The sequence below is a fragment of the Hemitrygon akajei genome, chromosome 11, assembly GCF_048418815.1.
Source record: "Hemitrygon akajei chromosome 11, sHemAka1.3, whole genome shotgun sequence".
NCBI classification, from domain to species: Eukaryota; Metazoa; Chordata; class Chondrichthyes; order Myliobatiformes; family Dasyatidae; genus Hemitrygon; species Hemitrygon akajei.
In genome coordinates, this window is record NC_133134.1 from 153,371,856 (window position 1) to 153,394,807 (window position 22,952).

Here is a 22,952-nt window from a genome sequence, read left to right on the forward strand (position 1 = left end):
ACACATGGAATTATACAGAGAAAGCAGAAGGGAAGTATTGAATTTCTAATATGTCACTCTGACAAACATTAACAGCACATTTTCGGATAACTGATTAAATGCACAACTACTTGAAGCAATTGTCCAGGGCAAAACCAAGTAGCAAAGCCAAACCAAACATACTTACAAGACCTTTGCAGCCACTCCTTATGTCTCCTCCAACTTTGATGCAAGCTCTTCAAATTCATCGCCGTACTTTTAAGGAATGACTACAACTTTTCACTTGCTGAAGTCTACAATCCAGCAGCAAATTTCAGGTTTACCAGATTTGCACAAACAGGAATTCTGCATTTCCTGCCAATTAAGATGGTAATACCAACAGCATCATCCTGTAACTTGGGAGGCCACTTTGCACAGACTAAATTGTAGGAAAAAAATCTAAATAACTGACATTAACAAATTTCTCTTGCCCTATAAATAATCTTTAATAGTCATAAGTTTTGGGATTAATAGAAGACAATCACGATTTATTATTCATTAAAACTAAATGCATTAATCATTACATTAACTTTTACAAAGGGTTTAAAGAAAAAACTGAATATTATTCAGTCTAAACTCATATCCTCCTCTTCATCTTTTTTATCCTTTGAATCACTGTCTCCCTCCTTTTCATCGGACTGTGCTTTTGAAGATGCAGAACTGTTTTGCATGGCTTTCGCAAATCCTTCCACATCTGCAGAGGGAAGGATACAGACATTCTTTTAGTTTCTGGTTGAGAATTTTTTTTAACTGAAGTTCATCAAACAAACATTTCCATAAGATGTATTTCAGACATTGTACATATACATCATATATATCACAAAATCTCCACAAAGTATTTATCTGGGGTATACACTTATAGAAGAGTGGAAAGAATTTTAATTCAAAAGCAAAAATAAACCTCTCAAGATTGAGCTTTATTCAAATTGTTTGATCTCACTAAAGGTATATCAACACTAAGCCTGCTCCAATTTTAAATTTGTACTAAATTCACTCTGTAAAGTCCTGAAACAAAACACAAAATAAACTTAATTACTAAAGTGAAAAGTTAATCAGGCAAAGTAGCACTTTTTAAGTAAAATTAACAAAAACATTGCCTTGGGTGAAATACAGATCAATCTGAAATTATGAAAATCGTTAGTATCATAGCAGGTTCTATGCCACAATAGTGTAGCGGTTGGTGCGACACTACTACAGCTTGGGCATTGGAGTTCAGTCCCAAAGTCTTCCCCATGGAATGCATGTGTTTTTTGCTGAGTGCTCACATTTCCTCTCAGTCCACAGATGTACTGAGTAGGTAAATTGCCCTGTGATTGGGTTAGGGTTAATCGGGGTTGTTGGGAGTTGCTGGGTGGGACGGCATGGCTCGAAGAGCAGGAAGGGCCTGCACCGTGCTATATCTCTAAATAAATAGAATGAACATAGATCTTGTACCTGATCAAGGAGTAATACAAATAAAGCAATAACCACTCCGTGTTTCAATACATCACTTGCAGGCATGACACTGATTTGCATTCCATATGTGATCAAATCAATATAACATTAAAACAAGAACAAAGATCGCTAAATCCCATTTCATCTTTTTATTTTCAAGTCACCATCTTTCATAGTGACTCTCCTGTGTAACTATATTAAGATTATTTTACATAGTGAAAGTGGATCACACAGATTCAAATTCATGAGGCAATGATGAATGTGCCGGCCATACAGCCATACACCTGACTGCCTTTCAATTTTTTTTGCCCATAGTCTGGTTGGTTAGACCTAATAAATACATCACATTCAGACAATATCCAAGTTGTTATAATGATCTCCCCAAAACCAGCCACAGCCAGAAACTGTGAGAACAGGTACTCACTCACCCCCCTTTCCAGCTGCCTCCACAGCCTCTGCCGGTAATCCAAACTGACTCATCAAAGGACCCAGCTGTCCTGAAGCCAGTGCAGCACTGAACATACTCATAGCCTGCAGAAACAAAAGTGCACAACTATCATTTAATATTGCCAATACATGAAGCTATGTATTATATATGGTCCAGGTGTAGTTTGATGGGACTGAGCAGAATAACATTTTGGCATGGGTCTGAAGGGTCTGCTTCTGGGTGTAGTGCTCTATGTCTCTCTAATCTGTACTTTCTGCATTACAAATTGATTTTTTTTTAAATTATAAGTAAAAAATTTTGAATAGCTTGCTTATAGATTTTTGATTCATTTAGCTTATTACAAAGGAGCCTTGTTTGACTGTGGCTAATGTAGGCATACTGAAAACATTTTCAGAAGCCTTAACAAAAGCATTCCTAATAAACTGGCACGTTCTTAATCATTTCTCCAATAAACTATCGTGCTCATGTGCAAAGTAGTTTTGCAGGTTGGGTCAACCTGCACGCCAAGTTGACTCAACCTGCAGATCATGGGATGTCTCCAATTTCCTCTCAGTTACACCAGTTATCAAGATGCATGTACATCTTTGGGCAATCCTACTGTAACAGTGCACTACAGCCTACACATCTATAAATCTGGACCATTAAAGTTTAATTCCAAAATTTGAAACCAACCAAATCATAATTCAACATTGCGCAAGAAGGAACCAAGCTCGTATCGATTTGCATTACAGTACATACACAAACATCAGTTGAAATATCCATATTCTAGACATTTCTGAAGTCCACATTTAAATGCATGTTTGAAGACACCAAAAGAAATTACAGACCTGTTGAAACTGAGGCGATGTTATTGTATTTTGGATTTCCTCTGCAGGCTGAGGTAGTAATTCCCCTGTTGGAAGGTATGGTAACAATCGTTCTTGAACCTCCGCATTTGCCAGGATAGGAGCCATAACCTCTGGTGTCAATACACTGGCTAAATCCACTGCTACAACACAAGTATGTCATTAGTACTCCAGATTTATAAATTATTTACAATAACCACACTCCCACGCTACCTTGTTAAAAACATATGGGATATACAGGTAAAGAACAGGATTTTGAGATGCCACAAAAGGGTCCATGGCCCCCTTGCTTAAATGTATTGGTCTATGGCATAAAGAAGATTGGGAACCCCTGGTTTAGAGCATTGGACTGATATGAAGAGAATATACTATCTGCTTCAGTCTGAATGCAAAAAAAAATCTGTAAACCTCATGCGAATAGCAAGCCATTGGCAAAAAGATAATGACCCATCCTTTGCCACCCTCAAGAGAGTTTTCAGTATGCATCTCTAGTTTTAAAGTTTGGTAATCTGTACATTAAGTGTATTATGTAATTCATCTCAAAGGGTTAGAGCCACACAGGAAGAAAACAAAAAAAAAACATTTCCACAAAATTCAGATATCAAGCTGGGTAATTCCAGATGATTAGTTGCACAGGGCAGATGGTTATCAAAGAATGAATTTTTGTGGATTAGCATCCACCATATTTGCAGGATCTTGGAGCAGAATCATAGTATAGTAGGTATTCTAGGAACTACTGCAAATCAACTCTTCCCCCCTCCATATGCAAAATCTAGTACTGAATTTAGTATATTTTGTTTATTTCTATGAACCACATTTTTGGAAGGAAGTCACAGCACTGGAGAGGGTACAGAAGGATTTATAACAAGGTCACTTAAGAGTCTTCAGGTACAGGTAGAAACCAAAGAAGCCACATACTGCAAAGATTAAAAAGATTTGATGAGATGTTCAAAGTTATTAACTGTTATGATATAATATGTTGTTTCCAGTGTCAGAAAGATTTTTAGCCAAAAGTCAGATTTCAAGAGGCCAAGTAATATTATTTGGCACAAGTTGCTATGCACTGAAATATACATTGTAGAAAGGTGCAAAATTACACAGTAGCAAGTTTCAAAAATTAATTAAAAATCCAAACATATAATATTGCAACACTTCAGGAGAAATTCAGAAGACTGAGTTTAGATGGGTATGTGCCAAAAGCAGAGAAAACGCACAATGCTTTATCATTGTGATGTGATCCATCCACTCTGTCCAGAATAAGTTTAAAGTACTCATTAAAAGGCCTACATTTTGGAAACCAATTACAAATGCATGACTGGAACCTACTTTGACCTTGGAACACAGATCTTTCACATTAAATGTCAATGCCAGAACCTTACCCTGCTGTCCTGTCCCTTCTGTTGTAGCTGGAACAGACATGCTAGCCAGGATACTCTGCAAGTCACGCAGCTGAATGGGCTGTGCTGGGCTTGTTGCAGATCCCGATGCTGTGACAGAGCCAGATCCAGAAGCAGGGCCGGAAAGAGCCGTAGAACCCGAGCTGGGTGCTGCTGGTGTAGTTAGTGCTGCTGCTGCCGGCACACCCGTTGATGCCACACTCGGGGATGGCACTGGCGCCATTGCTGCCGCAACAGAAGGCACTGAAGTCATACGAACTGCAGAGCTCGTCGAGGACGGAGTAATGGCTGCAGTCTGGCTTCGTGAGCTAAAAAAAAGTGAAAACACTTCAGGTTTCATGATTTAATTAAACAAACTGAACAGTCCGACTATGGAAGGAGAAAAGATAAAAATGTAGGGACAGAGTCATACGAGTACCACATCACAGAAACAGGTCCTTTGAATCATTTAGTCTGTGCTGAACCATTATACTGCCTCGTCCCATTGACCTGCACTCAGGGCATAGCGCTCCATACCCCTCCCATCCATGCAGCTATCCAAATTTCTCTTAAACGTTGAAATTAAATCTGCATCTACCACTTCCGCTGGCAGTTCATTCTACACTCTCACCACCCTGAGTGAAGAGGTTTCCCCTTAGGTTCCCCGTAAGTATTTCACCTCTCATCCTTAAACCCTGACCTCTAGTTCTAGTCTTACCCAACCTCAGTGGAAAAAGCCTGCTTGCATTTACCCTATCTACACCCCTTATAACTCTGTATTGGATATCTTACCCAACCTCAGTGGAAAAAGCCTGCTTGCATTTACCCTATCTACACCCCTTATAACTCTGTATTGGATACTGACAATAATCCAATCTAGATTTTAAATCAGCATTTTAATATATCATCTAAATGACTGGTTAATTAACATAAGAACAAGATTCATTTTTCAAATGAGAAATATTCTTCATTATTAATACTGAAACACTATCAAATATTTACAGTTACTGAATTCCACTTGTTCTTAGGATACAAAGTTGTAAAAAAAAATTACTGGAGGCATCCCAAGTGATATATAAAAATATAGGCCCGATTTTTGAACATTTCCTGTGCTATCTGAACTTTATTCATATTTATTTGGCTTTGTTTTTCTTACCCTGAAGAAGTACTACCACCTGAGGGACCCCCACTGCCAAGTAAGCCAGCAAGACCAGCTGGACCTGCCAGAGCACCAAGGCTACCTGAAACAGAGAGATAAAGAGTTCAGAGCACCTCAGTTGATAGCATTTACACTCAATAATATCCACTGCATATAGTACTAAAGAAAGCGAGATGGAAGTCAGAGTTAAAGGATACAATGTTTTCTTGGTAATATGCAGATAATAGGAGTTACTTACCGATTTAAAATGTGGTTCAATGTGATTTAGTGAGTTTAAGGAAATTACTGTTTAACAATAAGATCAGGAATTTTATTTTTTCTGGTCAGCACAACCAAGACACATAAGTTGGAAATTAAGCAGAACCACACTCTCTACCATCAGCCAACATGCTTTCTACCTCTAAATATACTAAATATTGGCAGAGAGTAGTCATCAAATTAGGAAGCTAATAGAACAGTACCTTGTTATTACATTACAGTACATGGGCTCTAAATATCTGTACAGATGTTTTTTTTTCCACTTTAGAGACCCTTAACAACAATGAATATAAAGCAAATTGAACAGAACACATCTCCTTTATTTTCCACTTACTGCATACTCACACAAAATTTCATTTATACTTATCCCCTCATATAACCTGAAGATACAAAAGGTATATTAATGATATTAACACTATAGGTGTGATTGTAACATCAATAATTATTTGAAATAAACCCCATGACTAATAGCTAAGCAAATTCAAAAGTATGAAAATGAACTTTGGCTCTCAATGCATCCCAATGTCCCTTTTCCATCTTTCTATGATTACACAGCAGGGGCCAGCCCAACTTAAATGTCCCTTTGGAGGAAACAGCTGTGCTCTCAGCTGCTTTGTTTTGTTATGTGGAGAATCGGTGACATGAACAATACATTTTCCCCCCATCCAATTAGAATCAAATGGATGGCTCTGAACAGTTTTCTCTTTGTTAAAAATCAATTTATAAAATGCAATTAATTAATATTTACCAAGTCCACCTAAACCGGTTGCTCCCATCAGCTGCATCAGCTGGTTAGGACTCATGTTACCCAGAAGACTTTGCAGACCACTGTCTCCTGGAATAAAGAGATGAATGACAATCACAGGAGTCTGTGTTGGGCTCCTCTTATTTATTAAACATAAATAACCAAGACTGAGGGGAAAATATGAAAATTTGTGAATAACATGAAGGATACAAAGGTTAGAATAGTGGGCAAATGGGTGGCAGATGCAGTTCAAATGGGGAAAGTATGAAGTAAGACGTTTGGAAACAAGGAACTAGACTGTAGATTGTTAACTGATTAACATTCCATCTAGCTCTGACCACAAAAACAACTGAATTGGCTGGAGTATAATGTTCAGCATTAAATAAAATTAAAGGGAAGAAAAGTGGTTCCAGGTCAAATTTGCCAACGATAAGACATTAAGAGCTTGAAAAATTCAAGCAGTTACATCTTCCTTCAATCAAAGTGTCACATCAACTGATTAAATTCATCAATTGATGGCATGTAAAAGGGTTAACTGTAGATCTCTTGCACTGGTCTACAAGACGCAAGAAGGACAAATTTAAAATAATCGTAAAAAAAAATTGAATAGGTTGGAAGAATACTTAACAGAATGTTTGGAACATACAAAGCTTCACCACAGATGCTGACAAGTCAATTTTCTTGGAAAGAAGATAAATGGTGTGAGGGGCAATGTGTGCGAGCCGACAAGTCTTAAGTGGCTCATGTGGAGAGAAGGATCCATACATCAAAATAGCTAGAAGCAGACTAAGGATTAGAGAAAAATAAACCACTCATTTCCATACAGACAAAAGCAAACTTGTAGTTTTGTAGATTTTCACAAGGTTATTGCTTTGACACGCACAGGCTAGACAGTACCTCAGTCCAAATAAACATCTGTCAAATTCAGAAATCGATGTTATCACAATTTATATATGACTAGAGCAGCACAATGCTACATTTAATCGCTAAAAAATCATCTATAACTGACTATTGACTTTTTTTTTATTCCTGGATCTTCTAACTAATGCTCTACATATACAATCATTTCATATTTTAAGCAAAAATATCACACCTTCCCAGGTGAAACATTTTGGGCACCTTAAAGATCGTTAAGGATTAAGAACTAAAAGCCAGGTGAACCCAATAGATCCAATTCATGGCCCTACAGCAAATTAACAGATCTCAACTACAGAGTTGAGACAGTCAAAATTTGTCTCTCACTTATGTATGAGAGAATGGAAAATTGGATCAGCTCCCCAATCATGATCTTTATCTGCAATCTCTGCTACAAGTACGCTGGCTGAAAACAGCTACAGAGCTTCTCCAACTCAACAATTAACTAAATAATGCTAGGCACCAGGACGCAAAAACTGCTATTTCAGTCAGATGCCAAAAGGTACTTTCAGAACAAATCCCAGAAGGAGTTAAATTTTTCAGTGAGATGGAAAAGGGAAGAAAATGTTCAGAAAGAAATACATTTATCCACATATCTATAATTATTCCTATGGCATGATAAATCTGCATTGCGATTACATCCAAGAAATATTATTGTTTAACATATATTATTGTTTTAATGATTGGTTACACAAGGTTTAAATCCTAACGAACTAATACCTCCAAGTGCAGCTAGGTCATGACCTCCACTGCTGCCACCACCACCCAAAGCACCAGGCATCGGAGGGTTGTTCAGATATTCATTCACTTTACGACAAAACTCTTCATCTTTGTCAGCTTTAGGCTCCTAAAGAATTAAATACAATGGATAATTACAAACTAGTCTATAATAATAGCCAGACTGCATGATGTCTTGGGAGATCTGAAGAAAGAAAAATTATATGTTAATATTTTCCACAAAAAGGTGTATGAGCAAAGCATTAGTTCAGAACCTTTTCAGACTCTTTACACTAATGTATCAAATGATCATAATGTTGCAGGTTTGAGAATAAAATGAGAACACTAAAGCTATCACATCATTTTGACCTATATCAACTTGTTCCACTATTAAAGGAGAACTATGAATAATTATCACATTAACAAAAGAACTCTCACTAAAACCACTACTGTACAACTACAGAGCCTTATCTTTGGGAAGGTACCCTATTCAATCATTTTTATTCAAAACCTTACTTGAATGCTGGAGTCTGGAATCTTAAAAGTTATATTACCTTGTGTGAAATAAGTGTATTTTTCACAGTATATGGTGGTGGTTCATCCCCGTTCACTGGCATAAGTGGTTATAGCCTCTAAACTAATCGTTTAAAACCCTTCTCAATTTTTCATTGGCTAAATATTAGCACATTACCATGTAATTGTTTTAATTATGGAGCGTATTAACTTAGTTTATCCTCTATCTAAGAAATTTTCTTATTTATAAAAGTGATGATTTTTCCAGAGCTGCCATTATTCCTTTTGTTTTCACATCCATTCACCTATTAGCAATGTTTCTCAGCTCTTTATCTGGTTTGCTTAGTTTTTGCATGTTTGTCTGCCCTTTAAAATAAACTGAAATCTTAGAATTAAGACTACTCATCATTCCTGACTCCTGGAAGAGCCCTTAGGATCCGAAAATAAACAGAGATCTAACAACTCCAAAGTTTCATTGTATAACCTAGAGCTAAGTTCCTTGTAATTTAGAAGGGTTTGTGATAATTTAATCAATGCTTTCTACAACTGACAGGTGAGCATTTAGGTCAAGAAAGCAGCATCTAAATTTTACAATATTTATTTACAATAAAGTTACAAAATACTTCTTCATACAAAGTTAGGAACTCACTTCAGGATATATTAATCAATTTTAAGAATAGACAAGATGTTTTGTAAGATTCATCAACATCCATTAACTAGCATCATAAACAAATGTAGGAAAAAGATTCAGCACGAGTTCACAGATGAACCACAATTTCACTGAATGGCAGAAAAATCTTGAGCAGCTAACTTCCCTCCTATTTGTAACCTCCTTAGAACATTATTCTTGGTGTGATATTTGATTCCACCTTTAAGTTTGACAAGCAAGTTAATACAGTAGTAAAAGCCAGTTTTTTCCAGCTTCGTACTATTGCCAAAAATCAAGCAGTTTCTCTCTTTCAAAGATCTCAAAAAAGTCATCCACGCCCTTGCATCTTCCCGCTTAGACTACTCCAACTCCCTGTATACTGGGATTAGTCAGTCGCCCCTGTTCCATCTACAACAGGTCCAGAACGCCGCAGCCAGGCTCCTGACAGGTGCCCGTTAGGAAGGACCATATTACTCCTATCCTGGCCTCCCTCCACTGGCTGCCAGTACGGTTCAGAATTGATCTTAGATTCTCCTGTTTGTTTATAAAGCCCTAAATAGGCTGGCCCCCCATTATATCACAGACCTTCTAACCCCTTATTCTCCTTCCAGGTCCCTCAGGTCGGCTGACTTGGGACTCCTGGCTGTCCCGCGATCTAAACTTAAGCCTTTGCTATTGTAGCCCCTAAACTGTGGAGCAGCATTCCCCTCCCTATCAGATTTGCCCCCTCCATCGACTCTTTTAAATCCAGGCTCAAAACTTACTTATATTCACTAGCGTTTGAATCCTCCTGATGGGGATGATTTGTGGCTTGTATCTAGGCCCTTGTGTTGTTTTTTTTTTGTGCCTATGAGCTGTTTGCCTTGTTGGTTATGTCTGTGTTTCTTGTATCTGTGATTCTAGCTATCTGCTCTGATCTTTACAGCACTTTGGTCATAGTGGGTTGTTTTTAAATGTGCTATATAAATAAACTTGACTTGATTATTTATTCCACTCGCTTACTTCTGCATGCTCCTTATAAAGCAGAGTTTATGGACAAACTAGATAATGCCACCACACAGGCTGCAGTTGAGGATCCTTACAATAAAATTTATGTTATTGCAGTGGATTTATACCCATGTCCTATTGGTGAAAATGCAGCACATTAACTGTCCCTAGTGCAGGGGTGCCCAAACTGGACCCCAGATTAATAATAAGGGGTCCATGGCATTAAAAACAAGATTGGAAAACCCTGCCCTAGGGCATTTCCATTTCACTGGGAGTATCGCCTATACTGCAGAGCCTTTCTAACCAAAGTTGTAGCCAAATCAGTAAACAAAGCAATTTTAAAGTAACAATGATTTTCCAGGTGGAGATAGTAATGATGATTGGACATTAATTTGCTCATTCTCAGGTCAATCAATGCATTTAAATACACTCATTATCACCTGGGACAGTTGCAAAATGTAACTCCTGAAAACCTCTGATGTAGTACAAAAATGTTAAATGGCTGAGTGAGAAAAAACAAAGTGAAAAGACTCAATCATCATTTATGGCTGCAATACTGCATATGTAACTAGTACTGACAAGAACAGACTTTAAGGGAAGTGAAAATTATTCTAAACATTGCTCATTTTCACCTGCATCCAAAAGAAAAGTCGTTTGGATCCTGCTTTGAACTTCAGCACGTACACTCGACCAGTAGTACACTGGGCCACTCTTTTAAACTCACAGTCATCTGGAAAAATGATCAGGTCCTGCAGAAAAACAGTAGACACTAAATAATTTGGTTAAAAATTCTTCAATTATTTTCCGCATACACTTAAATTTTACATTTTAAAAAAATGTTACAGGGTAGAACATCCTAAGCAACAGTTATTATAGTTGATTTTTTTTCCTATTCCATGTAACTTCAAGTCTAATATGTCAAAGCAGACCAAGGTCATTGATATTGTTAAACCTCTGGCCAATTAGTAGATTCCAAGACAAAAAATTAAGGAGTATAAAATTAAAGCATAGGTTTAAACAATTCCAGCCCCTCACCACAGATAGAAATAAGGAGGAAGACTGCTCTCAAAGAAGCAGAGTCAGGAAATATAAAAGCAAATAGTTAACGTGGGATGGGGAGTGTTTATTTTTGTACCAACCTTCAGAGAACTTCTCCCACATTGAATATGGAAAAGGAATTCTAACTGGAGCACCTTACTGCTGACTTGGCTCATATCAAGTTCCAACAGAGGATTTCTTGTCCCCACTGGGGAATTTTCATAGTTTGCCAAAGAAGAAATTAATCAGGCCCAGGACAAGTACCGAAAATAAAGCCCTGATCAAACATACTGTGGCAGAATTTGACAAAATTGACATCATTCAGAGACCAAAAGCAAGGACACTGCATGCAAAACATAATCCCTTTGAGTAACCACCATTAACTGCCTGGAACAGTCTTTTCGCACCAGATTCCTCACTATCACCACATCTCCTCCAAAAATACTATATCCTCATCCCCTCTATGAGAAATATTTTTCACTACACCCCATTCATGTCCATCCACAGAACCAGTCCTGCCAGTCATACCTTCCCACTAACCTTGTTAGCATCTGTCCACTGCGGTTCAGGACACCTAAATTTAAAGGGCAAATTGTGTGTCCTATATTACATCAATACCCATTTATTACTTGCGCAGGACACCCTTAGAGTTAACTTGCTGGTTGAGTTGGTAGTGAGGAAGCAATGCACTGTTCGCATTCAAGAGGTCTAGAATACAAGAGCAGAGATGTGATGCACTTCATAAGGCACTGGTGAGGCCTCACCTTGAGTACTGTGGAGAGTTTTTGGCTCATCTAAAAAAAGATGTGCTGGCATTGGAGAGGGTTCAGAGGAGGTTCACAAGGACAATTCCAGGAATGAAAGGGTTATATGAGGAACCTTTGATAGCTCTGGGTCTGTACTCACTGGAAGTTAGAAGGATGAGGAGGGGATCTCATTGAAGCTTTTCAAATGTTGAAAGGCCTAGGCTGAGATGTGGAAAGGACCTTTCCCACAGTGGGGGTGTCTAGGACAAGAGGGCACAGCCTCAAGATAGAGGGGCGTCCATTTAAAACAGAGATGAGGAGAAATTTATTTAGCCAGAGGGTGATGGATTTGTGGAATTTATTACCACAGGTAGCTTTGGAGGCTAGGTCATTGGGCAACCTGTTTATTTCCCCCCTTGCCAGCAACACAGATTCAATCCTCACTCCCTAACCCAGCCAACAACCCACCACCCCATCCTGTTCCGCAGCCCATAGCACCCTCCCTAAACCAGCACCTCGGCCCCTCGGCAATCTACACCGTAATTTCACCCATCCTTCACAATCCACCGCGCCCCCAACCCGCCGTAGCATAGTCATCTCTCAGTACCCTCCCAAACTGGCCTCCCCATGCCTCAAGACCTTCCCACCCTAGTTTCCCCATCGCAGGTCATCCTCTCCACCCCATGCTGTAGCACCTTCCTGTCCTACCTTCTGGCATGCCCTAGCCTCCCCCATACCCCAGCACCTTTCCTCTCTATCCCCACTCTGGCCTCTCCGCACATTAGAACCCCAGCCTTTCCATCCCCACCTCTCCCAAACTGTCCCCATCTGCCCGCCGGAGCCCACATCCCGTCCCGGCCGCTCCAGCCTTACTCACATCCTCTACGGTCCCGGCGGTGCGGTCCTTCCAGCAAAAGTGGATCAGTGAGTCATCCGTCTGTTGGATGTACACTTGGCCCTTGCGCTTGTCCGGCGTCACCGTCGACCCCTTCAGCGACATCTTGCCGGCGCGGAACTCCACCAGGTACTTACTAGAGGAACCGCGATTCCCGGCCACCAGGCTGGGGAACAAGGCTCCCGAAGCCGACATGGTTCCTGAACGATCTTCCCTCGGTCACAGACTCCCAACCCAGGCCGCAGTCACAACCTAACCTGATGCGTGTGTACTCCAACCCCAGCTCCTCCGGATTGGAGTCCGATTTGTTCCCGCTTCTGATTGGTTACAGTAGATGCCCGTCAATGACGCCATAAGACTTCCCTTGTTAGACTCGGTTGAGCTACAGATGGGCGGAAATGCTGTGTCATTGGCCGCCGCAGTGACGCGTTGGATTTGGCCCGTTGGTCGCCGCCTACAGGTAACAGGTGGTACAACAAGGTTACATTGATTTCTATCACATTTGAAACTGCCTTCACTGCTTGGCAATGCAGTTGAATCTGATCACTCACTGCAAGCCTAATCTCTCGTTTAATTTTTTAATCCTTGGGTTCTGATTCTTAACTCTTGAGAATAGTTTCTCTCTATCCACCCTTCAGATGAATTTAAAACCTGAAGATCTATTAGGTACCCTCACGACCTCCTTCGAACGAAACAACACAAGTTCTACAGCACTCATTACAGACAGACATACTTTATTGATCTCGAGGGAGATTGGGTTTCGTTACAATCGCACCAACCAAGAATAGTGTAGAAATATAGCAATATAAAACCATAAATAATAAATAAATAATAAAAACCATAAGTAAATAATGCCAAGTGGAAATTAGTGCAGGACCAGCCTATTGGCACAGGGTGTCTGACACTCTGAGGGAGGAGTTGTAAAGTTTGATGGCCACAGGCAGGAATGACTTCCTATGACACTCAGTGTTGCATCTCGGTGGAATGAGTCTCTGGCTGAATGTACTCCTGTGCCTAACCAGTACATTATAGAGCGGATGGGAGACATTGTCCAAGATGGCATGCAACTTGGCCAGCATCCTCTTTTCAGACACCACCATCAGAGTCCAGTTCCACCCCCACAACATCACTGGCCTTACAAATGGGTTTGTTGATTCTGTTGGTGTCTGCTACCCTCAGTCTGCTGCCCCAGCACACAACAGCAAACATGATAGCACTGGCCACCAGACTCATAGAACATCCTCAGCATAATCTGGCAGATGTTAAAGGACCTCAGTCTCCTCAGGAAATAGAGATGGCTCTGACCCTTCTTATAGATAGCCTCAGTGTTCTTTGACCAGTCCAGTTTATTGTCAATTCGTATCCCCAGCTATTTGTAATCCTCCATCATGTCCACACTGACCCCCTTGGATGGAAACAGGAGTCACCACACCACCAGCTCCTTAGTCTTTTTCACATTAAGCTGCAGATGATTCTGCTCACACCATGTGACAAAGTTTCTTACCGTAGCCCTGTACTCCGCCTCATCTCCCTTGCTGATGCATCCAACTATGGCAGAATCATCAGAAAACTTCTGAAGATGGCAAGACTCTGTGTAGTCGTCGAAGTCCGAGGTGTAGATTTACTTTATTTAATTCACTTTAGTAGTCCCTCATTGCTACAATCACTCTGGAAAATCTTTTACATCCTTTCTATAGTCTTCATGTATTTCCTAAAGGATAGCTCAGTGGCCTGTACTTAAATTGAGGTCAAGGCAACATTCATCACTCATCTATTTCAATCCATTTTTAAAAAAATTAAATCTTTCTCCTACTCTTCTCTCTGCACACTCATGACTATTTGGCCAGATTCTGCTGTATTCAACTGCATTTCAAATACAATAAAGCTCTAGATCATTTTTTTAAACAATAACCTTATTTATTGGGATACAGTGTGGTGTAGGCCCTTCAGACCACACCGCCTAACAATCTGCTAATTTAATCCTAGCCTAATCATGGGGCAATTTACAATAACAATTAACCTACCAACTGTTAAGTCTTCGAATTGTGGAAAGAAACCAGACCACCTGGCGGAAACCCACAGTCACAGGGAAAACGTAGAAATCTTATATCCTCTTGGCTACAGTGGTAATCAGAGTACAAAAAGGAAATAAGAGAGCTTAGTGGCGTCGTGTCATGACAACCTTTCCCTCAATGTTAACAAAAGAGCAGGTCATTGACTTCAGAAAGAGAGTCAGCGTTGAGGTTGAGAACTTAAAAGTTCCTACATCTGAACATCACCCATAGCTTGCTTATTCTGTGGTCCAAACCACATTGATAGTATGCTAAGAAAGCTCATCAACACCTTGTTGTCAGGAGCCTGAAGAAATTTGACATTCTCATTGACTCGCACCATTTTTTAAATCAATGCATCACAGAAAACACTCTGTTTGGATGCATTACAGCTTGGTATGGAAAGTGCTCTGCCTGTGACCACAACAAACTGTAGACTTGTAGACACAGCTCAACACATCACAGTAACCAGCCTTCCCTCTATTGACTCTGTCTATACACTGCCTCTATACATCCTCTCTTCCTTCCTCTTCCATTGGGTAGAAGATACAAAAGCCTGAAAGCACGTACCACAGGCTCAAGAGCAGCTTCTATTCCACTGTTATCAGACTCTTGCCTTCCCACTCTACCTCATTATGATCTTGCAGTTTATTGTAAAAAATGTATACAAAACAAGCTTTTCAACATATCTCAGTACGTGACAATAATAAACTGATATTTTTATCTCGTTGATCTAACAAAAGACGTGTGTTTTTTTTTACATATGGCCTCTAAATGTGAAGCCAAGGATCCTACATGCTTTACTAAAGCTTCTTCACATTCCACCTGCCAAAGATTTAGGACTTAGACAATCTGCTCCTTCAGAAAAGATCCCTACTTCAGTATAGATCATTCTAGTTAAGATTGCCTTTTATCATTCATCCTACCAAAGTGTAACATTTCAAATTTCTAGTGTTACATTTTGGCACCCATGCTACCAGCTTTCTCTATATCCTCTTGAAGTCTCCTCCCAGTTTACAAGCAGTTCTATGATAGGGTCAAGGTAAAAAAAGACCAAAGGCATGATGGTACATGACAAAAGTAGGGAGTAAACAGGGCAAATAGGAAAATAAGAGGGGTGAGAATAAGGGTATCAGAATCATTACCTAAAATTCATCTAAAAGATTGCACTATGCTTATTCTAAATGTGAGTTCCTATTATTTGCTATAATATTTCGCCCTATTGGAAGCACAAACAAAAGCAGAATGGGCATGGATCAGAGATTTAAGGTGACAAGCAACCTTAAATCTGAGGTATCAATCCAATTGTAACTGATCTGTATCTAAAGCCCTCCTGTAGAGGAAATAACAACTTATTTAAAAAACTTATTTCAATTTAGAATATGATACATAATTAGAATGAGTACTTGAGTTCTGGAGAACAGGAAGAGACATTAGGACTGGGTATTGCAGTAGAAATTCAGTATTTACTTTTATTATATTTTGTGCCCTTGTTGATTTGAAGTGGAATATCATCCATCCACACTCTTGACATACAAGTTTAATCTAGTGATCAAATTATAAGCAACAAGAACTAATCCATCAGGCTGCTCACAGCAAGTTCCGAGCACTGAGACAGGAAGTACAAATTAAATAGAATTCAAGTTATTAGAGGTACATCCCTGACTTGCACACAAGAAATTCTGAAGATGCTAGAAGTTCAAAGCAAAACACACATTATGCTGGTGGAACTCAGCAGGTTAAGCAGCATCTATGGAAATAGATAAGCAGTCGACATTTAGGACCTAGTTCCTTTCTCAGGACTGTTGTACTTGTTGAAATAGGATCATGCTTCAAAAACTACTTCACGTTCATATTGAACATGATGATTTATATTACTGAATTTTTTAAAAGTCAAAATACATTTATGATTTTATTGTAATATTTCCTTCGGTGTTGATCAGAAGAGCAATATGATTTAATGAAAATGACCTGCCATGTACCCACTAGTTACTTATTAAGATGTCCTGAAAATGAGAATTGTCTACTCTAATGTAAATAAAATTTAATGGCTTACTATGTCTTAATGGTGACACTGAACTTTCATTCCTCAAGATTTCAATTATAATTGGTTTTGAAAATTAAATATATCAATCTTTCTACCAGATTTACCCCTTCCATTCCACTGATTTCCAACATAGTTTTGTATTAAAAATTTTGAAAGCACTTTCTGGTTTAGACTCTGAATGCTTTAGTAAAGAATTCTTCAACCTGAGAGTTCAAGAAATACACTGTTACTTACTGTCTTTACTCAAGTCCCGGATGTCCTATACTGATAGGGATTTGTATTCAATTTCCATTCAGTAAATTGCCAAGTAAAATCCCAGAAGTGTATGCATCGCCAAACATAATGATTGGTGTGCATTTTTATTCACTGCTGAACGCAAGTGCCTGGCTAAAACACTAACAACAACAGAGGCGGCTTATTATCACTAGGCATCTTCAGTTTATTTGCATCCCAACATTTAGCATTCATTTTGTTCTCCTTTACATTTGTGTACTGAAGAATAGCAATAAACAATTGTGAATATATATTGTTTAAGGACTACATTTCAGTTCCCGTTAAACATAGAAAAACTACAGCATAATACAGGCCCTTTGGCCCACAAAGCTGTGCCAAACAAGTCCTTACCTGAGAAATTATCTAGGGTTACCTATAGCCCTCTATTTTTCTGAGCTCCATATACCTGACCAGGAGTCTCTTAAAAGACCTTATGGTATCCACCTCCACCACCGTTGCTGGCGGCCCATTCCACGCACTCATCACTCTCTGCGCAAAAACTTACCCGATATCTCCTCTGTACCTACTTCCAAGTACCTTAAAACGGTGCCCTCTCGTGCTAGCCATTTCAGCCCTGGGAAGAAGCCTCTAACTATCCATACAATCAATGCCCCTCATCATCTTATACACCTCTGTCAGGTCACTTCTCATCCTCCGTCGCTCCAAGGAGAAAAGGGTGAGTTCACTCAACCTATTCTCATAAGGCATGCTCCCCAATCCAGGCAACATCCTTGTAAGTCTCCTCTGCATCCTTTCTATGGTTTCCACATCCTTCCTATAGTGAGGCGACCAGAACTGAGCACAGTACTCCAAGTGGGGTCTGACCAGGATCCTATATAGCTGCAACATTACCTCTCGGCTCCTAAACTCAATCCCACAATTGATGAAGACCAATGCACTGTATGCTTTCTTAACCACAGAGTCAACCTGCACAGCAGCCTTGAGCTCTTAATTTTAATATCCTTAATTAAAATTAAAGATATTCCCAGTTTAATCTTGTTTTATTTTATAGACATGCTGAATTTTGAGGGTAATACTCAAAGTATAGGTTGGTAACAGGATAAAGGGAAACTGGGGAAAGGGGTAAAAGAAAGAGACAGGGAAGAGAGAAGAGGAAAGAAGAAGGAGGAAGAGAGAAAGAGGACAAGAGGGAATAACATTTATATTTTCCTACAACACAAGGCCATTAAACTCACAGGATCCTTATTAGCTCCCAGAGGCTTTGAGATCAACTGACAGGAAGATCCATTTCCCTTTCAACACAAAGATCCATTCCCTTTCTTCCATCATACAGGCATTTTAATCTCCCAATAATCATCTCAGCAGCCCAACCATACACCAAAGCAAATTTTCACTGGTACTATAATAACAGTAGCTTCACAACAAATAATAAAATGTTTACCACCTTAATCCCTGATATCATTCAGAATAATGCATTATTTTAAATTCCCTTTAACTACCTCACTGTGGCAATATTTGTAAAATTTTAAAAAATGTGTTGTCCACATTTTCACAACATTGCAAAACCTTTTCATACAAACCACAACATTCATCAAATCATTTATTACTTCAAATAGAAGCTACTAGTGTTGCAATGAAAAATTCCTACTTTATTAAAGATTATTATAATTATTTCATACTTATGGTGTACCGAATTTGTTTCCTTATTCTTTGGCTAATGAGAAGCTCTCCTGTCTCAGTCATTACACTTATGCAAATAGCCCCTATTATTCAATTATACATAATAGTTAACACTAAACCATACTTTGGTCAGAAAGAATGACTTTTAAATAAGGAATCAATTACACTTTCCTGTTTTGATCCAATAATATTCACCCTCCCCCACCCCAACACCATTTTCCCTAATTATGTTTAGTGCAGATGTTACAAGTGAATAAAATAAAAAAGTAGTAAGTTCTTAAATCTACACTTGAATGGTGCCAACTTTTTGAATATAAATTGTTCACCAGTCACAAACAAATTATTTCCTATCACACCACAGTTGCTTAACAAAAATTGGCAAACACTTCAAAAATGTTTTATTTTTAATATTTTTACATTTTGACTTGTTAACATACATTAATTTAGAATAATGCAGGCTCTTCTGAAAAAAATATTACAACTGATTTGAAGCTTTATTAATGGGCCTTGACATTTAAATATTATAAAAATAAGTCAATTTTACATAAGTGTTTGTTTTATGAACTGAACTCTTCATGCAACATTTAGTAAGGCAAAGAAATAACTGTTTAACAATTCAACTGAGAAGCAGCTGTCTAAGAAGGTAAAATGAGTTGAACTCTTGTAGCTCGATAACGTATACAAATCAGTGTACACAATTATTCAATTGTAAACTAGATAGCAAACAGAACTTCAGTTTCGTAAAAAAATCAAATAAACGCAACTCATGAGCTAAAATGACATTATCTTGTTTAAAAATGTTATATAGAGGAACAACATTTACATGTGGGTAATTTGGAAAGTACCAGTTTTACAGAGTGTGGAAAACAGAACAGGCCATTTAACTTAACAGTTTATTTTGGGAGAGAAGAAGCTGGGAAGAAATATTACTCTGTACAAAGTTAGAATTACTAAGAACATAATTCAAGTTGTGACAATTGTATAGGTCACAATACTATATTTAAAAAGGCCAAGATCTACAAGTTTGATGTGAAAATGAGACAATGTCCCCTTTAATTACCATTTGGCCAGTAATTAATAACTACCAAAAATAAAATCAATTCTTCTTTACCGTTTTATATATATTTCAAATCTTTAGTACCATAAAGTGTTTTACCATGTTATACTCTTAAATTTTGGATGTATCACAAAGCTAGATCATTTCAGCAACATTCAAAAAAGGTTTAGCTAAAATTAAAGATGGAAGGAACAGAAAAGTCTGTATCATACTTTTGATAGCTTGAAACGTCAGCCCATGTGATAGCAAAAATAAATAAGGCATCTTTAAATACATCATTCTACTCTTTCCAAACCACCACTTAAAACAACCACTTGTTTCCTGTCACATAATAATATTTTATTTACAAACTTCCAAATTATGTGAGATCTGGGTAAATGTCCAAGTTTCATGCATTACAGCTTCTGTACTAGAGGCAAAAAAACTCCTTTGGACAAAAATATTGTACATTATATAGCTTAGTGCTGTGATTTATTTCCGAAGTAATATGTATCTAACATACAAATTTTAATAACCTTACCAAACAATGCTATCCCTCTGGGTAAAATACCTCCATTTATATGTGTGTAGAATATTATTTAATTCTTTTATTAAAACAGTTAAGTTAACAAGGGAGACTGCTGCGTATGCAATTTACTCATTTACACCCTAATATGAATAACAGAACAATTCCAGTTCAACACCAGATTAACAGGATGGAAATGTCCTCAACAATTTGGAGATTAAAAATAGTACCAAAACATGTTAGATTACATCTAGAAAAACCTTAACCTCATATTTTTACATTTGTTTTGCCTCAGAGGCACAACTGTACAAGAGTGCCTGCTGCTGTGAAAGTAATTCTATATTCTTCAATACAATTGGAGAAAAGCTAACAATTTTAAAAATATTTTTTAAAAGGTCTGTTGAAGTTTTAGAACCATTCTTCTTCATCATCATTGTTTACCTTTTCAAAGCTCTTACAGACAGTTTGGGATTTGGGGTGAAACCTCAGGGTTTGCCCTACCTATCTCCCAAAACACACCCATTCTTCCACCTTACCCATTTAGATCTAGATGGGCTGCACAAGGGGAAATTAAATAGTGATTGTATTTTTAAAAACTGCTGCTTCCATTATAGTGAATAATTTCTGCTTATCAACTGGATTACTAATGCTGTTCTTTAACTTTCAGAATTCTTACTGATTCACAACAGTTAGTAAATATGATTCACCAATTTATTAATAAAATTTCCCATCATTTCAAGCCCAGTGATAATATACTTTTTTTTAAATACAATTTGATACCCTAATCCAGAAAATTATATGTGTGAATTCAAGTTGAAATAACATTATGGCTTTGGAACAACAAATTACATGCACATAAATAAAAGATCATTTTGGCAATAAAACATTTACAGATACGAACTTTTTGACCATTTTTGGATTAGCAATTTTTATGTAAACAATGATGCAAGCAGCGGTTTTATACTTCTAAAACTGTACATATCTGGGGACATTCAAATCATGCACTAAAGTGGATCACTGCAAAAGAGCAATTGTTAAAAATACAGAATCACTCTCACAGAGAGGGATAACAATTTCAGATTTTTAAAAAATGGATAGCTCACTGCTGACATTTGTACTCTCACCTTTAAGACTTCCAAAATGCCTTTCCCACTGATGTGTGGGCTAATTAACTGAAGACATTGAGTAATGATAGAAGATATTACATTAACTCATGTTATCCAAGCCAACAAAAAGTAGTGGAATTCATCTATACTTAGGACAAGGAATACAGGGGAGATTAAAACTCCAAATTTCAATTGACCATCACAAAAACAGAGGTGAAAAAATTTATTCACTATTGCAGCAAAAAAAAAATGAAGGTCTCATATGATTTTTTTTAACATTAAGACGTGCAACACCACTGAATTACCGGTACTTTGTTTACAGGCTGCTTGACAGCTATGTGTATTTCAATCCCATTCACCAATTATAGGTTCATTGATAGCATCTAACATAGCACCCAGCAGAATATTCTGATTACTGGGAATATATTTACAGTCTGATTTCAAAAAAAATTGTTTCCAATTCCCAACATGTTTAATTAAAACTCTCAATAAACTGCAATCATTATATAAAAAGATCACCATTTCTGCTCCAATGTGATACTGTATTTTGGGAGAACAAAAGGAAAAATAAACAATACAAAGTTAATGTTTATACTTTTCTAGTGGAATTATAACTTTTATTCAGACCTACATATATAGATTTATATTGACTAAATATTTAAAACATATGTACTTGGTTTCAAGTCATAAGCCCTGGTAAAGCAAATTCACTAATCTCTTCTTTCTTGCTCAGTTTTTCCTCCATTTTCTCTTGAAGATGCCATTCTCTGTAGTTTCAAGCACAGCAGCTGCTCTATGGTACTCCATCCAAGAGGCCATATTCCATCTGCGAGTCTTTGTAGTGACCAACTGCAAGCTCTTTCACCCTAGTGGACCTTAGAACTGCACCAAATATTTGTCCTTTTCTTTTGTTTATAAATACATGCTTCAAGAAAAGGCCAATGTATAGTACCAGTGAATCCCCTCACCAGTTTATCCAATCTTAATCCAGGAATGGCTTTAGCTAGACTAAATTCTAACCCAGCACAAACCAAGGTTGAATCAATACCTTCCTACACAGTATGGCTGAATTAATCAATCAATACAGTTGGCCATTTGGAGAACTGTGGGGAAGTCCGCAGAAAATCCACCTAAACGATTCTACTGGTAACTCAACTGTTGTGCTCAATTCAATTACACCAGATTAGAGATACCATCAGGACAGTTCTAGCATTGTATTATTTATAAATGAAGGTTGGGGAAACTTTTCCAAAACCTTATTGCACATAAAACATTATAGTTAAGAGATTCTGGTATTGACATCAGTATGAGTTAGACAAAATAAAAAGCAAACAGATAGATCAGGTAGAAGATTTAGAAGTAGTAGAAATGTTAAAGTCATTTGATCGACATTCAACAAAACTTTGGAGAATTTAAATCCTCAGTAAATATCAGGGCAATCTTCATAATTCCTTTCCCAATACTTCCCTGTATAAATCCAGTCCAATGTTCGTGTATGCTGATTGATATCCTGTCGAAACCATCTATAG

At 37.9% G+C, this 22,952-nt stretch overlaps 2 protein-coding genes across 5 annotated transcripts in view; both read right to left on the reverse strand.

Moving 5' to 3' along the window:
- Positions 1-439: 439 nt before the first annotated feature.
- adrm1 (ADRM1 26S proteasome ubiquitin receptor) lies at positions 440-13,068 on the reverse strand. Of its 2 annotated transcripts, none has more exons than XM_073061959.1 (9): positions 12,726-13,068; positions 10,697-10,813; positions 7,919-8,045; positions 6,287-6,373; positions 5,278-5,362; positions 4,125-4,450; positions 2,728-2,885; positions 1,881-1,983; positions 440-712 (listed from the first exon to the last, which is right to left on the reverse strand). In XM_073061959.1, the coding sequence occupies exons 1-9, from the start codon at positions 12,936-12,938 to the stop codon at positions 585-587; spliced, it is 1,344 nt and encodes a 447-aa protein (XP_072918060.1). In that variant the 5' UTR covers positions 12,939-13,068; the 3' UTR covers positions 440-584. The 2 variants fall into 2 exon arrangements, with proteins under 2 accessions (XP_072918060.1, XP_072918058.1); XM_073061957.1 differs by having other exon boundaries at positions 2,728-2,888; positions 12,726-13,059.
- Positions 13,069-19,130: 6,062 nt separating this feature from the next.
- osbpl2b (oxysterol binding protein-like 2b) overlaps positions 19,131-22,952 on the reverse strand; it is a 91,575-nt gene continuing 87,753 nt past the window's right edge. For all 3 annotated transcript variants that reach the window (XM_073061960.1, XM_073061961.1, XM_073061962.1), the window contains exon 14: positions 19,131-22,946. In XM_073061960.1, coding sequence (XP_072918061.1) covers positions 22,844-22,946 — 103 coding nt within the window. In that variant the 3' untranslated portion in view covers positions 19,131-22,843. The remainder of the gene's footprint in view (positions 22,947-22,952) is intronic.

What these genes read in the sequence shown, in the direction of transcription:
- adrm1 (XM_073061957.1), bottom strand. Translation starts at nt 12,938, where the DNA reads ATGTCGGCTTCGGGAGCCTTGTTCCCCAGCCTGGTGGCCGGGAATCGC. An exon ending in GGTGGTAGTACTTCTTCAGG is followed by an intron (nt 4,451 to 5,277) that starts GTAAGAAAAACA and finishes ACTTTTTTTTAG; the next exon opens with CTCACGAAGCCAGACTGCAG. An exon ending in AGAAGGGACAGGACAGCAGG is followed by an intron (nt 2,889 to 4,124) that starts GTAAGGTTCTGG and finishes CTTGTGTTGTAG; the next exon opens with CAGTGGATTTAGCCAGTGTA.